Below are 20,065 nucleotides of genomic sequence, written 5' to 3' on the forward strand. Positions count from 1 at the left end.
CCTGCTCATGTCCAGCTTTTCATCCATCAGCACCCCCAAGTCCCTTTCCTCAGGGCTGCTTTCTAATACCTCATCCCCTAGTCTGTATTGATGGCGAGGATTGAAATATGAGCAATCATTAAGTCAAGTTGAACAGAGGTGGACACAGTGAGACTAGCTTTCATGTCCTAAAAACCTCTTACCTCCCCAGATGAATGCAAGATGGTATAGCAGACTAACTGGAGCATTTGAGAAAAGTGAGCCTGCTTTCTGCTGCTGACAGCATTCAATCAAGGACAAACAGGACATTACGGGAGGTGGAGGGAAAATATTTCTATGCTAGAAGAAAAATATGTCTATGGGTCATTCACTTTGCTTGGAGACACTGCATATTTTGCTCACTAAACTAAAGGGCTCTTTCTGCTTTTACATTCAACACAGAGTGTATGTAGGACTAATGGTGCAGTCAGGCACCTCTCCATAAATCTGTGCACCAATCACATGGATTGGGCTGCAGGAGCCCACAGAGAATTAGACATTAAAGCCACCAACACATGAGCTGCTCTGGTTTCATAGGAGCTTTATTTAATCAAGCATAGGAAATACATGATGTTCTTTGGGTGGTGTGGTAACTTATGTTGGATCTGGGAGATTTTTGTAGGACTGGGTCTGATAAGATACTACAACACTGGAGGTTACAAGAGGCGTGAGGAGCAAGACTGTCCAGCCTGCTTATGCAGCATACCTCAATAAGGTATTTGTAAACATGAATCAAACACTGCATGCTTGATTAGCACCTTAGTAACATCACTGAGTTACTGGAAGCCTCTAGAAATTGGACTGATAAGATATATTGTTGTAATCTTCACTTTCTGTGAGCAAGGGTTGTATTTCTGAAGAAGTTCCTCTTCTTTTCTTCCGGCAGGTCAGAATGAGCCCTGTGAGCACAGCAGTGACTATGCCTCCAATCACAGCTGCTCCAACCAACCAAGCCCAGATCTGACGGGCTTGCTCAAGGTAGGGTATTAAAAACTCCTGGAAAGAATCAAGTGCTGGAAGAAAAAAAAAAAAGCAGAGAAAAGAAAAGTCCTTTTATATGATGCAACGTACTGACAGTTTATAGAAGTTGCTTAACAGATAATACTGGAAGGCTGAGTGAAAAAAAATACTACATTGGTAAAAGTTGTCTGAAAGTCACAAATCTCTTCAGTCCATATAGTCTGCTTCTCAATCTTTGTATTAAAGGCTGGAATAGAGTTCACTGTCCCCAGTGCTCTTTATGATTTTGTCAAAACTCTAAGACTGTAACCCAAGAAGTTTGATACAGAATGGTCAAAGGTCTGCTAGCTCAGCATCATTTTGGCAACAATAACTGAAGCAGAGCACTAGAAAGAGTTTAACAACAGGTCAAACCTATTAGGATCCTTTCACAAAATACTTAGCCAGCCTCCAACAATTTGCAGCTCAGGGACTTCTTGAACCAGATGTAGTGCCATTGTGTATAGCAGTTATTGGAGGATTTTTTTTTTTTTCCTTCCATCAGCTTTTCTACATGCTCTTTGAACTTTTATCTCACCTTCTTGCAGCAAGGAGATCCTTGCCTTAACTACATGTTGGGTGAAAAAAAAAAAAAGCTTCTTTTCACTAATTTTGAACATGCCACCTGCTCGTTTTATTTGATAGTTCTTGTGTGGGGAGAGGCAGTAGACTATTCTCTGGTCACTTACAAGAAATCCTTAACGAAAGAATTGGAGCCCTTTTTCGTTGGTGAATACAGGGCAGCTCCTCACTGGTTAGATAATCAGCTGCCTTCTTACTTTGTGGTATGAATGTGTTTTTTCTGTTTTTCTCACTGTGGCTTAATGAGTTATGAAAACCTTGCCATACAGGGCCCTCACGTCATGATAGATGGTGGAAAGTGACCTCTTCACAACGCACCCAACAACCTGCTGACTTGAATTTGCGAAAGGGGAATACGTGTCCCCTTGGGTCAAGGAAGATATGGAAGCCACATCTTCCAATTACTGGCTGTAGTTACTATTATTAGCTGTAATTACTAGTGATTAGTGGGGGTAAAAAGCACCTCTCTGGGCAACTTCTCTGGGACCTGCTGTGGTGGTTTATTTTTGAATAGTTTTCATGTGTCTGGACTGATTCAGCCATATTTAGTGTGATATATCCCCCCAAAGGCTATGAATGTCTTTCTGCCATCTTGCATTTTCACTGGTGCCCAGAAAAGTAATCCCATATATCTGCTTGGCTGAGCCTATGCTGTTACGTGCACTGTGCTCTGAAAAGATGCTTTTTGTTTGCATCACCTTTAAGGTTAAGCACTTGATGTCTGAATCACTTTCTGACATGTAATTCCAATTTAGGCTGAGTTTAGGTTGAATATAGTTTGTCCCTACAACTCAGCTTCACTTTGGGGAATGTTTCATTGCTATTTCTCTGGTCCTTGTTTTCCAGTTAACCCAACTTTGTATTCTGAGATTGTATTTGCAAGAGTTTGCGTGTTCGGCCTTCTGTTTCTGACCTCATTAGACATATAAATGCTATGTAACACTAAGAATTACAAAAAAAAATTAGGTTCTTGATGTTTCAGAGTGAACTCCACAAACCTCTGTGCATGAGGTGCATTATCTCTTTAATCCTTCATTTCTCATCTGTCAAATGAGGACAGTACCACACACTGGATCTTTTGTATTGTGAATATAAATTATTATTTCCGCAGGACTCAGTTGCTATAGTGTTCAGCACCAAAGAAAAGTGTTAGAGGAAACATCTTCAGGACAGCATTTTCAAATTGTGCAATAAATCATACATTAGGCTACACACTGCTTAACTGAGAAAACAAAAGTCAAAAGTAAGAACGATTGGGTATCTGTCCATCCTCTGTAGTGAATGAGGTGGGGGTCTGGAGAAAAAATAATGTGCAATTCAAGATAATGCATACATGTAGAGGTGGAGGGTGAATTATGGCTATATAGACAACTTTAATGCTGGCATTTCTTAACTTTGTGTGTTTGACTTTGTAACACCAGTGCTTTTTAACTCAAATGTTTACATTGCAGACATGTCTAAATTAGAAGCAATCTGGCTATTTAAACTGGAATATGAATATGTTAAAAGAAAATCAATACATAACAGGAACTTGATACTATTTTAATGTTATGGAAAAAGAGCATTATCACAAAGTTCTCTTCCTTCCAGAATTTATCTGGGATATGAGGGTTTTCTAAGTGATGTCTTAAATTCGTACTTTGTCCTTGAACGATCTCCTCCATCCATATTAGTTGGGGTCTGAGCTATCTTCTCCCCGGCAAAACATAACATGACTTTGAGATGATGAGATGTCACATTTCACAGCACACTCTTTCTGAATGGATTAATCTATGTTATTATACCCTGATAATCAGTCAAAAATGCCCTTCTGTCGCTTTCAGCCTCAGTCTGTATAGTTTCTGTAATTTGCTCTAAGCAAAAATCCACCTCCCAGCATCCACTGGGTGTTTCTTTTTGCTGCACAAAAGGTGTTTGGCATAGCTATCATAAAGTTGTCATGGCAACTCTTGGGTGTCGGAGGATGGAGCACCCCAGGACACCCTATAATCTGTTAATCTGTGACTGTAATACAACAGTAAACTATGGCTGAACTGGTTGCCCAGCCAAAATGAAGCAAACTGGGATTTCAAGTATTCCATTACCATAATTCTTTAATCTCTAACTGTGAAAGGCCCAAGAGTGCAGCAGCTGTGTTTGCTGATGACTACCTGGGAAAAAGTTCAGGAGAGCGGTGGTGCTGGGCAGCACTAACACATACCTGCTTTGTGGGAGACATCAGCCAATGCCAATTGCATTCCTTTTATATCAGTGCTTGGAGTCAAATGATAATCCTCTTGGAAGCTGCCATGAACATCGATTAAAACTGCCCTCTCAGTCAATAGGTTCATGACAAAGCAAGAGGAAGCCAGGTCGGGCTGGTGCTTGATATCTACCCTCCCATTAGCGACTAATACCAACAATATCTCCTCATCTTGCTCTTTCTGATAGGAAAATAGCAGTGAGTAACCTCAGCCATGGTCTTAGCATTCAACTCTTGACATACTCTTTCTTCTTAAAGAGAGCGTTAACTCTAGCTAACAGCAACAAATAATTTCTTACTCTTAATACATCAGATAGTTCTTTTTTAATGTAATTTAAAAATATCAAGCAGTCCATTTTGTGTGGGTTGCTGGATGGCATTAAGAGGGCAGGAAATCACAACAGTGTAATTTTAAGGAAAACAATGTGTGTCTCCTACGTTTATGGTAATAATGTGGACTTTCCATGATGATTGAAGAAACGTGTTATGGTCAATCTATTGTTGGGCATCTTGAAATTTTACGGTAATATCAACCCATATTTTTGATATCATGGATCCCAAGGATGAAAAAACCAACCCCTTAGTATTTAAAAAGAAATTTGAAAAATTAATTATAAATTTTAGATATTCCTTCTACGTAAAGTAGAGGATGACAAAGTCTTTCCAGGGTTAATTCTAGAAATTAGAAGTTAAAACTCTGGCCAGTCAAGAAATAAACAAAACAAATTTTCTATCATTTATCTATTGCCATATGCTCTACTAATATATTAGGGGTCTTGCTATTCGATTTTATATGCTTTTCTACTTTTAACATGGGTAGTTAATGGACACCAGATTTTAACGCAAACCTTGAGGCAGCACAAACTTATTTACTAGGTCAGCCTTGCAAATTTTTTCTTATCCTCGTGAGCAAGTTCTTTCTATTTGTTTTCTGCTGTTTCTTGTGTGTGTGTGGTTCAACGTGTCCCGCAGGGTGGTCAAATGAAACACCAGTGAGACTTCTACAATCAAAAACTACGAAGATGAACTGGGAGAGATTAAAGTTATTGAGTCCCTCAGTCTGTTTTAAGGCAGAATCACTTGTCTGTACAGTGATGGAAACTTCACAGCTCCCACTAACTTAATCAGAGTCTCCTCATTATTATAGTTTGGAAAGTCTTGTGTAGTATTGTCTTCTGACAACAATGTGAGAAAGTCTGGAGAAGACGGTCAGCCATAGTGCACTGTCTTTGGACTGCAAGAGATGCTGTGCAATGAGTGGTAGTGGGTTGTTCATGGTAGAGCTACAGAATCTGTTGATATAAATTCAAGCTGCTCCCTTTCAGTTCTGCCTTCAGCCTAAGGTGGGTAAATCGGGAAATTATGACCCACTCATCATGTGGCTGTCTCTAGAAACAGTGATCAGACCATTTCTGCATGGCTAACAACAGCTTTTTAAGTCATTTTTTCAGTGCTGAAGTTGCTGCCTGTTACTTCTGCATAGTGATATTGCTGTGGAGTCCTGCCCACTCACTGGCATTGATGGCACATCCGCAGAGTGGATTACTGGCAAAAATTGATTACTTTGGATTATTGAGAGGAGATAAGTCAAATATTCCTGGGTGTATTTATAGAGCAATACTGTTTACACTTGCTCTTCATAACTGCTCTTTCACAGTTCGCTTATATAAATTTCTCAAAAAAGAGGTGAGATCTGACTATAGGAGACCTGATATTACCACACTATATGCTAATAAGGTGTTTATAACTCACCAAAAGATCGTTTCCTACCCCTAAATGGCTCCCATTAAAAAAAAGCAAAACAAAACAAAACAAAACAAAACAAAAAAACCAACCAAAAAACCCAGTTTTTAAAATTCATATTTCTGTTCCTCTATTAAGCATCATTATATAACCGTCAAAAATATCTGCTCATACTCTTCTTTCAGAACAATATATTTTTGCATCCTGGTTTCTTTGGTTCTCTCCTGTTTTAATTAACCTTAATCTACACCTCCTTATTGCTGCCTGAATAAAACCCAGGGACCAAAATGCTTTAGTCTCATCTTTTATTTAATTCATAAATGTAAACCACTTTCCAAGGTAGCATTATCAGCTTTAATTGCTTTCTATTGTCTCAGCATCCACATTTTATTGTGCATGTCACTATTTTATCATGTGCTCTTACATGTATAACATCGCCTGTTCACATTATGGCCAACAGTGTGCGCTCCTGAGTCGGGAGACTCAGCAGAGTCCCTCCGTGTTGGTACCATATTTGCCAGCTGCCACGTTTTCTACTCTCCTAATGTGATTTTGTAACCAAATTGCTGAAAAGCCAGAAATAGAAATAGAAATGAGCTGCAGTCAGACTCTGGGTCCAAGCTCTCCTCCTGCAACACATCCATGAGCAACCTGGCCTTCTACACTGTAATCACAACACTCATCCCTTCCTTTGCCCTGAGTGTCAAATATCCTTAGTTAAGATGTCCAAAAATTACAACTGATGTTAGATTCCTGGGTTTATAATTGGGTAGGTGCCTGCTTTTCCAAAAAAAAATGTGAATCACCCAGCTACACATACTATGGTCATCAAATTTTTCCCACTGAGAGAGAGGATTTTCTGGGGAAAAGTCAGGGCTGTGTCTACAGATTTATCTGTTTCTATTTCTGGAAGAAAAAAATAGGAAAGACTTTGTCCAGGCCCTCAAATGTAAGTGGTTAGAATAGCTCTTGCCATAGAAAATTGCTTTGACAGCTATTGCTAGGTGGTGCCGTTAGTTTTCCAAATCTTTTTATTGATGCTAACAAATGTTCATTTTCAGTAAGCCGTGTGGGTTGTGGTAGTTTTACAGTTCATGGTTCTCATGTCAAGGAAAGCTGAGTGTCTGCTCTGGTTTCTGCTCAGATCAGCTCCCCAGTAACTAGACTCCGACATGTGTCTTTGATTCCTGAGGGATGGATTTCCACACACGCTGCTTGTGACCACTTTTGCTTTAGGGCTGTCATATGTATAAAAATAAATGAAGCTGCAATTAAAATAACCACATACTGTCACACACTGATTTGCTTTTCAGCAGAAAACAGGGCTCCAGGCATGAGCTTTTCCTCCAGCAAACAGCAACAATATAATTTAGCATTAAAATGCCATTTTGTCATTGGATTCTTTCCAAGATTTTTTCTTGTAACCAGCCTCATCTTGCTCTGTGTAGTCTTGCTTCATCTTAACTGAGTTGCTAGTGTTGTAACTCAGAACTGCTACCCTTGCTGCTTTCCTCCAACTACTTCCTTTAAAAGCAAACAAGACCTGGCTTGGGTGATCATCCCTCACTCTATCCTGTCCTCTACCTTTTCTCTTCCTCCTCATTTGGAAGATCTTCAGAAATGCTACCACCCAGATTTTCACTGCTATGATTTTTTTTTTCCCTTTGTAACTTCTTTTTCCTTTTTCTCTAGTAACCCCTTGCTGCCAGTCACAGAATTTCTCATCTCCCTTGAGTTCACGGGAGCTTTCAGAGCAGGTCACCAAGCTTTCCTGCTTCAGCTCCTCTACAAAGAAGTTCCTGTTTACTCCTTTTCCTCTAAACAGGAAACTAGCATTCCTATCTGGAGAAAAGTCTGTGTTTAAACACTGGAGTACTGAGGAAAATTTGTATCTACATTTTGAGATTCCAGCCATTTTCCGTTTATAACTAGTTCTTCCCTTTGGATAAGAAATAGCTTAAGCTCTCTTCTCAGTGAGATTAACAAGGGGTTGAGCGACATCTTAGGATCATCTGGGCTTTCTAAACGAGGTTGAATTTCAGTCTTTGTGTTGATCTTTCAAAATAATTAAGGAACTACTTTCCTTACCTCTGTGTTAAGAACGTGAGCAGAATCTAATAAGAATTTCATTTTCTGAGGACCATGTGTTCCCCTCGTAAAGGGGAAAAGACTAGGAGGCAACAGAATTGAATTGTTAATAGTAAATAGTTTACTTGGTATTTCTGGAAGTCGTGGTGTTTGGCACTTTTTTAGTGATAAAATACTAGGAATAATGCCGTTTTAGGAAAGTAGTGGCTTTAATTAAAAATGTGTAAAAATATTTCTGGTCTTGATTGGGAATTAAATTATGGAAATGTGAATAAGAAGGCAAAAATACTATTAATAAGACAAAAATAATAATTTTGAGATTACATTTGAAGTATTTATTAAATTGTTCTCTGTCTGAATACCTGGGGCTAACCAAATTGTTTATGGCTTGTTAGGAGAAATACTGACTTCTGTCTTTGGGTTGTAGTACTAAAACAACCTTAACAATTATACAGGAGAGTTGCAGATTCCTTTCATTACAGATAAAATAGTGAAAACCACATTTTCTGGGTGACTGTGAATCAAGCTAGATCTTACTTGAGAAGTGAATGAACAAGCTAAATGCATGACTGGGAGGTCTATCAAGTATGCAGAAACTGTGCACCCCCATTAGTAAGCAAACTATGTCAGAAAAGCAGGGATGCCCTGAGAACTGATATTATTATTTTGATAAAGACAAAAAGCAAGCTATGAGAATGCTAGCATTTCTAAAAGGTCCCTGGTGATTTCGCTATATCATTATTGGACTTTTAGCTCTTAATTGTCTTTTCACTGAAGAGCTGTGTTCACAGAAAGTTTTCTGCCTCAATCAGGAAAAGTAAATGTGCCCAGTAACCTGCCTGTTCAATGACACCAATACTTTGCAAGGATAACTGCATCCCACATCCCAGGTAGCTTTTGGTGGTAGTGAATGTAAGAGATGTGTCTGATCATTCCAATGGCTTGATTTTATAAAGGGTTAGGCCAAAGTATCTGAGAAATCCTCAGTTCCAGGCAATATTGTATCTTTGACAGGATTTAACCCTTCCCTTAGACAATTATATACTCATAGAACGGTTAAAGTTGGAAGGGATCTTAAAGATCATCAGGTTCCAACCCCCCTTCCATGAGCAGGGACACCTCCCACTAGACCAGGTTGTTCAAAACCCCATCCAGCCTGGCCTTGGATAAGGATACCTATATTATAACACTGTATGACAATAAGGAGATGACAATATGTATAGAAACAGTAAGGAAACCTGTATCACTCAAGCAAAACTCTGACATCTACTACTCTGAGCACAAGACCTGATCTGCATGAGGTTCCGCAGCAGCTACAGCCCCAAGAGCCTCTGTACTCCCTGTACCTGAGGATGGCTAAGAGGCCCAAGTTAAAACTACCTCTGAACAGCAATGCAAGTGAAAACCATCACTAAACAGTGCAAAATTCATTTAATTAAGTGAAATGGGCATTATGAATTATTCAGTTACATTCTGTATGAAAAACCATAGGGCAAGCACAAAGTCAATGGACTGTGCTGCACTGACCTTGTGTTCGTCTTTGGTACCAAGGTGAATTTTACTCGGGATATTTAAGAGATTAGATAACATTTGTAAATCAGAAAGAGAGCTTTGCATCTTCCCTCCTTTAAACTATGTCTAGAAATCAGAAAATCCGATTGGTTCCCATTTGTGTTGCACTGTAACAGCTGAGATGGGCAAATGGCAGACTCAAAATCCAGCACTTTTTCTTCCCATCTCTGACCACGACCTCACCATTTGGGTCAGATTTTGCTCTTAATAGGCTAAGATAGATAATATTGATGTCAGTGATTGATTTTTGGTTGGAACTTTTTTATGGTATCATATTGACTCTTTATCAGACCAGAAATGTGAAAACAGGGAGGTACAATTTGGGACTATATTCAAGGAAAAATCTGGAATAGAAAGAACTTTTAATATCTTTTCATTTTACAGACCTATTGCAGGTTATAGGCAACAAATTTGACATTTACCCAAAATAGTAACGTTACCTGGTTCTTGCAGATACTCATAGTCATATCCCAGCTCTCTTGAAGGTTTAAAAAATTCTCCATTTCTGTAAAGGGGGATAAAGGGGACCATGTAATTTTCTCGATTGTGCCCAATGGGTGCGTTGGCTGCTGGGTAAACTTCTAACATAGGCCTGTGTCTTCTTAACCATCGCTCAAAAATGCTGTAGAAGAAAAAGCATGTCAATTATGGTGGAGATTGGCAGAAATTTTCTTCTTGAAGATCAAAAAAAAAATTCTGATGCTTTTATTTTTGTGAACCCTGGGGACAGATTGTCATGCAATGAGTTGTGTTTGTGTGCATGTAATGTTTTCCAAATCATTTGGGGTTAGCCACTTCAGCGCTGAGTTCCTAAGTAAGCCTACAAAAAGCAGAGGCCTGCAGTGTTGCAGAGAGGCTGAATATGCTTTTAAATTCCATAAATGCAATTCACTGTCTCGCTGTGACCTGACTGCAATTTCTGCTCAGTAATTTACATGATTTTGAAGGATAGAGGGAAAAAGATTAAAGACTTCAGTCCTTCCTCCTCACCCTCAGAAACATTTATGGCTGGTTTTGGATGGTCTCGTTGCCAGCTGATCAGTCCTGTTCCCCTTCCTCTATTTGCTCTCTACTCTTACCAAGAGTTTTCATGCCTGCATTAAAGTACGTCTGCACCATGGTTGGTTGGACATTACCAAGGAAGTGGAAAAAGTGAAGGAAGAATGGATAAGCTATATGAATCCAAAAACTTGATAAATCAAGTCAGCTGTCAGGAAAGAGTCATTCTCCAGCCATAGCTTCTTCACTGACCTTGGTGTCTGCACACTCCTGTCTCTCAGCTGCTGTTGCGGTTTTTTTCCCTTATCGTCCCAGAGGCGCTACCACCATCACTGATGGAGTCAGCTTTGGCCAGTGTGGGTCTGTCTTGGAGCCGGCTGGCATTGGCTCCACCTGACATGGGGGCAGTTTCTGGTATCTTCTCCCAGAAGCCACCCCTGCAGCCCCTTCACTACCAAAGCCTTGCCACATAAACCAAACACAAGGTGTTACCCGCTCCTCTGACCTCAGCTGCTCCTTTCCATTTTTCTCTGCCAAAATTTCTCCCATTAGCTGCCTGTCATTGCAGGGCTGGACGTCTGTTCTTTAACTTGGAGGCAGAAAGCTTAAAGGCTGCAGAATGGGAAGAGCTTGTATTGACATTTTCAAGTCAACTACTGGATGAGTTTGGAAAGCAGAATTAACAACCCTTCAAAACATTCTCAGTTCTCTTCCCTTTGTGACTGGGCTTTGTCTGCTCAACTCTTCCCTTCAATTCTCAGGTCCTTTCACTGATTCCCTGGTGTTTACATGGTGACCTTGGTTTGTCAGCAGACACCTGGATGTGCTGGGTTGGAACAGAGGAGATGGGAAGATGAGTCAAGGAGAGCAGAGGCAAATTTCTTATGCATAAAGAAAGAAGACCCCATGCTCAATCAGAGGATATTGGTAGGAGGGAATTGTCAACATCAACCTCAGGGAGTGATAACTGAATTCATTTATCAGATACAAGGGATGAAAATGGTCTAAAGGGACCAGTAGATTGTACTTTAATTGAGATCTTGGCTCAACAGCTGCTGCTCCCTGACACTGGCCACTGGCTGGAGGACACAGAGTCCGTCCGTCCCTCTCCTTTTAATTAATAACCACCTGTTCAGGGAATCATGTTATCCCAGAAACACAGACCCTAAATGCAAGTACTCGGCAGCATCAGGATCTCTGCAAAGCATCCAGGGATTCTGCCGGTAGAATTTTACCTCCTGTCTTTGGGCAGAAATGTTGAGAAACACTCTGCTTACCCCACCAATTTAAAGACCCCTCACTCTCATCAAAACAGAGGTAGGGCCAAAGACTTCATTCTTTTTTTTTAGGATCAAAAGACTTAATAGATGAAAATATCACTATGTTCATACACCTTGTCAACTCTTAACAATGCAGGTATTAATCTTGATTAAAATCTTCATTTGTGGCTCTCATCTTCAGTTAATTTCATCAGCTCTGTCTAGAAAACTCATCAGAATAATAATATTCAACTGAAGCTTTCAGATGGATAAATTTAAACAATGATATCAAGGCTTCAGCTACAGTTATCACAAGAAAGTTTGAACAGAAATTCTGTAATCAGATTATATATTTGGAGAACAGCATAGAGAAATCCAGTAATCAATTAAAAAGGCATAAAATATAAAGGAAACCAAGGCATTAGTTTAGCTTGCAGGGCAGGTGGGGGCGGTAGATGTGTGTATTGAACTCCAACCATTTGCCTGCTTGGCTTTTGCTGCTGTTTTAGGCAAGGCATCCTGACTATCGGTGCCTCATTTTCCTCACAGTTGTAGATGGGAGCTGAGACAGCTCTTCTCTGCAGTACAGGACTGTCTGGTTTTTAGAAAATACTGAGCAACCACATTCTGAAAATCTGGAGGGTTGATGAGCACATAGTTGAGAACTAGAAGTCATCATTCACTTGAAATAGCTTCCTATAACATGCCCTGAGATGCAGCATCCTCTCTGGATGACTTAGTTGTTGCAGTTTCATAAGCAGTTTCAAGAAGGATCCTTAGGCTAGTAATCTTTCAAGTAGAATGCAAATGCAAAGCATTTCCATGGAAATGAACATACATACTTTTGGATTCCTTCATTTGCAGTGTGTTTCCCACATTAGATATCAAGCTTTTCTTAACAGTAGCAGGAGCATTGAATTGTCTGCCCTTGCAGCTGATCTTTAGATTTAGACTCAATTGTGTGCTCTAATTACTGATATGATGAGTTGTGCTGATGCATAAGATATGTTGCACAATTCATTGAGCTGTTTATGAACAGTTCTCTCCTTTCGCCAGCATAAAATCATATAATCTTTACTGAAATCTCTTTCATCTAACATATCTGTATGCCACTGTAGAAATCTCAGAAACATCCATTAGGGTTTGAAGAGACACACTTTCCATTACTGCCCCTCGAATAGCTGGCTCTGTGCATTTATCTTGGCTTTTTTTTTTTTTTTGTTAAGACACTTTGAAAGATTAAGATAATATTCTGCTTGCTAGTAAAGAAATTGTGTGAAGTTGCATTTATTCTTTCCACTTAAAGGCTTGTTCCGAGCATGTTCAGTAAGATGGGCTCACAATACTCATTTTTCCTTGGCAAGATAATGCATGATGCTCTGTATTTTCATGAGGATCTTCGTGTTTTTCTTCTTTTGCCTGAGAAAACTGACAGATTTAATATATCAGTAGTATTTTTTACATCCTCATCTGTTTGTATTTCTCCTCTTAATAGAGGGGCACTGCCATTTCCCTGCCTTGCTCATATTTTGTAAGCAAAGCTATGAAAGAAGGAACTTTATCCTTGCCTTTCGAGAAAGGTTTCCCAGCTGAATGGAAATAGAAACCTCTCAGTTGCACCCAGTTGGAGAGACAATCCTTGGACAGGGTATGACTTAAGCTATATCTCTGCTGTGAAATACAAATAGTTCTTCCTGGGCAGCACAAGCCATTTCATATCAGAGAGTGACATTTTATGATTCCCCAACTGAGGTTGTTAACTCTCTTCATACATTTTTAAGGAAAACTGAAAACCTGAAGTAACCCATGGCTTTTGCTATCAGCCAGGTAGTGATATTGACACAATACTCCTATCCTTGGGGACTTGTCTTAACTGAAAAGACCTGGGCCCGAATAAACATATATCTGAAGAAAATAATCACACTGTCTTTTCTTTCAGAGTACTAGGACCACTGAATTACACACTGTAGGACACTTATTTCCTCAAACAATGTACTTTCTCAATTTCTGGCTACGTTTAAGGAAGCTAACTTCAAATGCGCTCTCCTTCATGCAGTGGTATCCTTTCCTGTAGGCAAAGAGATCATGTCTGAACAGCTACGATGGATCATCTGAAAATTCTTTCATGTGCCTTGGTCTACAGAAACAGTTGCTTTATCCGATAATGGGCATGTGGTTTCCGTGACAAAGAGAATTCAGTACTTCATTATCCAATGTTTATCCACTTACTGTTGAGTTGGTTTTTTTTTTACTGTAGAAGTTTTTCTTTTCTTCCCTTGAAAGCAGCCATATTTTAAATTATTTCCTTTTAGTACCTTGAAAATATATACTTGTTTTCTGTGCTTTGCTCAGTAGCTGCAAACTTGGAAGAGCTTAGGACTGCAGAATTAAAGCTACATGCAGAGAGACAAAATGCTGATGCAATTAGCTGGTCCCTTTGTGAAGTGACAAAGTTCCTGGCAGAAAAGCCAGGTTTGTGGCTCTGCCACAGACCTGAACTCCCTCTAAATATTGGTTATCTGGGCAAACCACTGCAATTTTGTTCTCTTCATATGAACATCTGTGTCCTCCCCTGGACCTGAGAGCCTAAGAAAGCAGCATTATGATTTAAATGGTGTTTGAAAGGCCATTTTATTCCACTTTTCCTCCCTTTTTTGAAATAAGGAGAATAAAGCTAAAAAAAAGATTGCTAAAGAATCAGATCAGGGCTCTGTGATATCCAATCTCCATATTTCTTCTGTGCAAAAAGACTACTGGGCAGAAGTTCAGTGAGAGAGAAATCTGCCTGACTCCTACAGCAGTCTGGTTCGTTACTTTATTCCTCAGCATTTAGACAAAAGAGGGAAAGCAGACAATTATTTATTTGTATAGCAAGGAGTGGTATTTTCCAGACATGGAGACTTTTTTAGAATTGCAATCCCAGCTAGACTGGCGTCACTTGGGAGATGTTGGCAGTGCTGAAGAGAGCAGATGGGATGTAAGCATGCTGGGGAAGACAAGGCAGGATAAAGGAAAGAAGAGAAGAGCTAATCAAAAGTCATTGGGAATTTTATTGAGGGAATAGAAATGGGGAGAACCCAGTCTGGGATCTAGAAGGAATAAACTGTAAATCCTCCATGTGATGACTCTTAGAAGGGTCACAGGCAATCAGGGCTTATGAAATAGAAATTCAAAATATGGAAATGAACTAACTGAAATGGAGATCAGTCTCCTGATAGCCCTAATACCCTTTGTATTTCTTCAGCGGGAAGCGAAAGTGACTTGGAAGAGAGAACTTTTATTTAAAAAAGCCTTGGACAGATTAAAAAATAATTCTACCTAGATTAAAGCAAAAATGGTTTCTGTATGGAAGGCATCTTCCTTTGCTTGAAGAAATCAAAGTGCCCAAATTGCATGTCCCGAATAAGAGGCTACGGAACCAAAAGGGATAGGAAAAAACCGATCTAGGGACACGATAAATTCACTGTCACTTAAACTCTCTGGTTCAGTCAGAAGCCACATGCTTGATGCAGAAATAGCTAAGGGAGGTTATCTGGTCAGAAAGATTCCCAAAAAATTTATAAAGGCAAAGTATATTCTTCCTGCATATTAGAGAAATTTTAGAAAGTGTTAGAGGCCCTGTTTTACTTTAGAGAAAATATGCACAGAGTAAAAATTACTTGTCTAATTTCACCCCAAACACACTGCAGTGGAGTGAGACCCCAAGTTATGGGAACATTTTGTGCCTATGAGACTATGATACCTCTTGGAGTCAGGTTATACCATTGCAAAGCATGGAGTCTCAATTTCATTTAAGTTTTTTGCTATAAATCTGTATATAGATCTCTCTAACTGTTAATGAACTTAATACTTGTGTGTACCAGCACTGATAGGTCTAAAAAGCTGGTTTGTGGTAAAAAGTAATAAAGACTCCCACCTGGTATGTTGATACTTTGGTAGTTGAATTTTTCATTCAAGGGAAATATACTTTGCTTTTGCAAAGAGTTTTAGTGTGGTAAGGTGCTTTTAAGAGAAAATTAAAGCCATCTATAAAAGACATAGATATATCACTTCCATTTAATTGCATATAAATAGACCTGAATATTTTCCTTGTTCTGCTCCATACGTACCAGATTATACAAACTGAAATGAAATGAGCCTTAGTGGAAAATTAATTTGACAAAAAAAACCACCCTTGGTTTAAAGAGTGGGGGGAAAAATAAGATTGATTTGAGGATGATTAAAAAAAGGCCACCAATATATATTACTGAATTCATATTATTTTATGAATAATATATGCAATGGGATTATAGCTAATGAAAGGATGAGTCAAGAAATAAATGGGTTTATGTTGCCAGTGGGAAATATCAAGCAGAGTATAAGAGCAGTGCTGTATATAGGCTGAATAACTTCATACTTTTCCAGATAGTGTTGTGTGCTCTGAAAAAAGATGCTGCTCACAGGAAATAAATCTTTAAACCACAAAAAAGTAGAGTAAAACAATGAGAGTAGGCATTTTCTTTATCATTTTGAAAAGTGTCTTTCCTAAGAGCTGTTTCCCAACAGTGTGCCTCCACAGTCATGATCAGAGATACATTTGACCGATTTCAGTGTAGGAGGAGAAATCAGACCTTAAATATCTGTTATTAAAGATTTCCTTGTATTGAACTACCACAGAGACACTGACACATCATGTAAACCAAACTGGCCCTTCAGGAAGATTTTCTAGGACAAGTTTAATCTGGTGTGTTCTGCCTGGCAATTAAGGACAGTTGGAGAGAGGGAAAGGGGGAAGAAGCGGGTTCAGTAACTCTATATGAATTCCTCTGCCATGCGACCAGGAACATGTGTGACACTGCAGGTGTCCCGAGTGGGAGAACTACAGTCCCCTTATGGTGAAGGCTCATGGTCGCCCTAAGTCCGTACCACTATGGAGAACACAGTCCTGCTTTCCCCCTACCTTCTTGTCCTCACTTTTCTTGTAAGCATTTGCACAACCATGCCGTAACTGGGATTAAGGAACTGATCTGGTTTAAAACCAAACAACTCATTTGCTTTCATTTGTTCTGGGACAGCTGAGGTGAGATAAAGTCACAGACCTGATTCATCATGCTTTGGCATGATGGCCAGTATGAGCACAAGGGAGGAACAGAAGCGAGTGCCTCTGGGTAACACTAATTGGTGAGCAGGACGGTTTCTTCTTCTTCACCTATATGCGAGGCTAAGCTGATTTAAAGCAACTGTGAAACTGTGCCCTTTGTTTCTCTGTAGCCCGGTAAATCCATGCCTTGGCTAAGCCTGCACACAGACAGTACTAATGGTTCAGCTGCTGGATGGCAACTTTGTCAGCCACTAATAAATTTAACACATTCAAATATGAAGCCATGTCACTAGTTGTGCCAGAGTTGACACAGATGTTCATTCCTCACCTACAGTTGTGAGACTGAGGTTAGATCAGACTTAATACGGCAGAAGGAAGGCAGAACATTGTTTCTTAGAGCTCGTTTATACAATTTATTTCAGTATCATGAGATCTGGCATTCTGTAAAATAAATCTGGCAAGCAACATGTATTTGCATTTGGAAAGAAAGGGAAAAGGAAACAAACTGAGGAAAGCTGAAATGCCAGTCCAAGGACTGTGATTACACAGTAGTCATCACTTTAAAAGTTGGCACTAGTCAGCTGGTATTACAAAGTCACCTCAGGTAATTCCCATCCCAAGCATTTGGGAGAAACACTGGTGCTTCAGTCCTGGAAGAGCCGCTAATGCTGAGGTTGTAAAGTCAAGGCACTGTACTGTTTGCCAATGTATGCAGTTATATTGCAGTGTCATTTTTTTTCTTTTTGCTTTTAGTTGGCTAAAGACACTACAGGGACTCTCAGGTAGGTTGTAAACAAATTGCACTGGTCATAATGCAAGTGTCTGATTAAAAATTAAGATGTTGCCCTCAGTTGTTGTGAGAAACACATCCAAGGCCTCTGAGGTTGTGTCTCCTCCACTGCTGAATCACTGCTGAGGACTGCCCTGGGTTACAGTGCTCACTCTGTGTCCAGTCCCAGATGCTGGGGAACACCCGCCAGTCCCTGGACCAGCTACTGGAGAGACCAGGGGATCCAGGGACAGTCACTGGGTAGATTGGGTATCTAACCATAGTTATGTGGTGATCGAGACTTTACGTGTGTATACATATATATATATATACACACACACACATGTATATGTATTTTTCCATAACAGGCTTTCTTCCTGGTCAGCCAAAGACAGCACGAGGATGAGATTGTTGGTGCTGGAATTTGTGTGAGTGTTGTATTTCTCGTGTTGATCTGTGTAGCTAGTCAAGCACATATAAAGACATAACTGTTGTGTGTATGTGTGCCTATTGGGAATACATGCTCAGCCTTGCTAATGGTTGGACCCAAGAACGTGGAGCTGTGGTAGCCATACCACTATTGGGCAACTAGATTTGACAATCTCTAACACTTTAAACACAATCTTGTACAAAACCGACAAAAAAGAATGTTTTAGGCCAGTGTAGCTGTTCCCTCATATAAAGTTGTGTTCCTGATTTTTTACTTGAAGGGTATTTTCCCATGTAGGTCGATTATATGTCTCTGAAATATGAATTTCAGGAAAGGTCTGGCCCACTTTCTTGTTTCCCTTTACTCCACCTTCTGAAGCAAAAAGATTGTTTGTTTTTGTGGACCACAGTGGACTAGACCACCCACGACACTGAGGGACAATGTGCTGATGACATCAAGCCCCTTACTTATTCAGCAGGCTGACACTGGGTGCAGGCTGCCTCCTAAAGCACCATTCTCTGGATGAGGTATAATAATGTGCACCATGCTGGTACCTTCCCACCCATTACAAAGTACTACCAGAGCTGGGGAGCTATGTGGTGCCTGAGGATCTTGGCACTGCTCTGCTTCACCATCCCACTTCAAGCGTATGTACTTCCTTCCATCTCCTTTGTTCTCTATCATGGCACTGTACAAACTGGGTGTCAGATAAAGGAAACAAGAGGAACGGAGATGGTAAGGGTACAATCCCACACAACCAATTTCAGCTAAGAGACAACCAATACCACTTTTTTTGCCCATGTCCTACTTTGTTGAAAGCTTCAAGGTTACTGCAGATGCTGGGGTTATGAGGTATTTTTAATATTCCCTCCACCAAAGTGATTTAGAGCAGTTTTCCCCCCCTTATCATCAAAATGCGCTCAACACCTCTGTAGAATAAGAGCAAGAGAAAGGTTCTTCAGACTTTGTAGCTGAAAACATTCCTCTTTATGTCAAACAATTTAAATATCCACAGCCACTTGGAGAAGATGCGGTTGAATCTCTCGTTGCTACTTAGCATGTTCGTTTGGGTGCAGAGGGTTACACAGCTTCCAGTCATTGCTCCAATAATCATGTAGTGCTCCAAGCATTTCTCTTCTAGAATAAAAAAGCAGCAGATCTTCTGACCCCTATTGTGAAAAAAGGGTCTTCAGGAACCTGAGTCCTGCAGAGGATTCAGACAAAACTATCCTGAGCAGAGACTGCTGCTGGTGGTGTAGGGCCAAGTGCCGCTCCTCTCTCAGAGTGAGCTGCTGAAATCCTGCATTTCTGTTCCCCTTTGTTGTGCCGATTTCCATGAGTCACACAGCAAAATGCCTAACTCTTCCCAGGAAACCCATACAGCTGCTTGGGGCTTTGACTTCACTGCATAAAAGTCCTGGGTACAGTTCGCGTAGCACAAAGCCTGTCCTGCTGGGCAGCCCTGTAACCCACCTTCCCAGCCAATGAACCTCACAGAAATATTCTTGTTTTCTGCCTTCTTGGAAAATTGGGTAGGATGAACCAACAAGTGCTGAGCCCAGTTTATGTTTGATCGGTTGCTGATGGGTTACAACATAAAGAGCTTTATTCCTGCTGGAGAAGGAGATAATGGGTGAGTTGAGCATGACACATTCCTCATGACACTAAAGGCAGGAGCTGAGTGTTGGAAATTGTGTAGGAATCCGTGCAGAGGAATGTCAGAATTCTGTAGCGTAGGACTAGGTACGGCCTCATCGTAACCCAGTTATTAACAAAGGAAGCTAAGTCCTGCGGAAGCTTATTCTCCAGCTCTGCTGGAAAGAAATGGTGAGTTTAGACGTGGCTTCACAAGGCTGAGATTAGGTCAGATACCTGATCTAAACTCTATCACTTTTCTTAGTCAAGCCAGCCTCTGTTTTACACCAATGAAAGTCGGCAATGACTCTTCTGAGGTGTGGAAGAGACGTTCTTGTTCCTTAAAATAGCTGTCATCATGTGTGTTGTTTCACACCTTGCTGTCAAACCAGGGAAATTTTTGTCTAGAAATACTTGTTTCTTATTCAGATTTAGATCTCCAGTGCTGTCCAACACTGCAAAACCTATGATGGTGTGTCCTGTGTGCTTTGTAAATAAGGAAATATAGATGCAGTCATGTGCTGCGTGGAAAAAAAGAGTTAACGTTTGCTGGAGTGTGTACCCTGTGTTAACTTTCTCAGGTTCCTCTTTGCCATGGTTTGCAGCTAACAGAGAAACATCACTTGAAGTAAGAGATAGTACAAATGCC

General features: G+C 40.2%; 1 protein-coding gene across 1 annotated transcript in view; it reads right to left on the bottom strand.

The window, feature by feature from the left end:
* Positions 1–543: 543 nt before the first annotated feature.
* TYR (tyrosinase) overlaps positions 544–20,065 on the bottom strand; it is a 49,904-nt gene continuing 30,382 nt past the window's right edge. The window contains exons 4-5 of the mRNA XM_074153095.1: positions 9,685–9,866; positions 544–1,031 (exon numbers count right to left, since the gene is read on the bottom strand). Of these exons, the coding sequence (XP_074009196.1) occupies positions 808–1,031; positions 9,685–9,866 (406 nt within the window). The 3' untranslated portion in view covers positions 544–807. The remainder of the gene's footprint in view (positions 1,032–9,684; positions 9,867–20,065) is intronic.

This window comes from Numenius arquata, chromosome 1, assembly GCF_964106895.1.
Source record: "Numenius arquata chromosome 1, bNumArq3.hap1.1, whole genome shotgun sequence".
Taxonomy (NCBI): Eukaryota; Metazoa; Chordata; class Aves; order Charadriiformes; family Scolopacidae; genus Numenius; species Numenius arquata.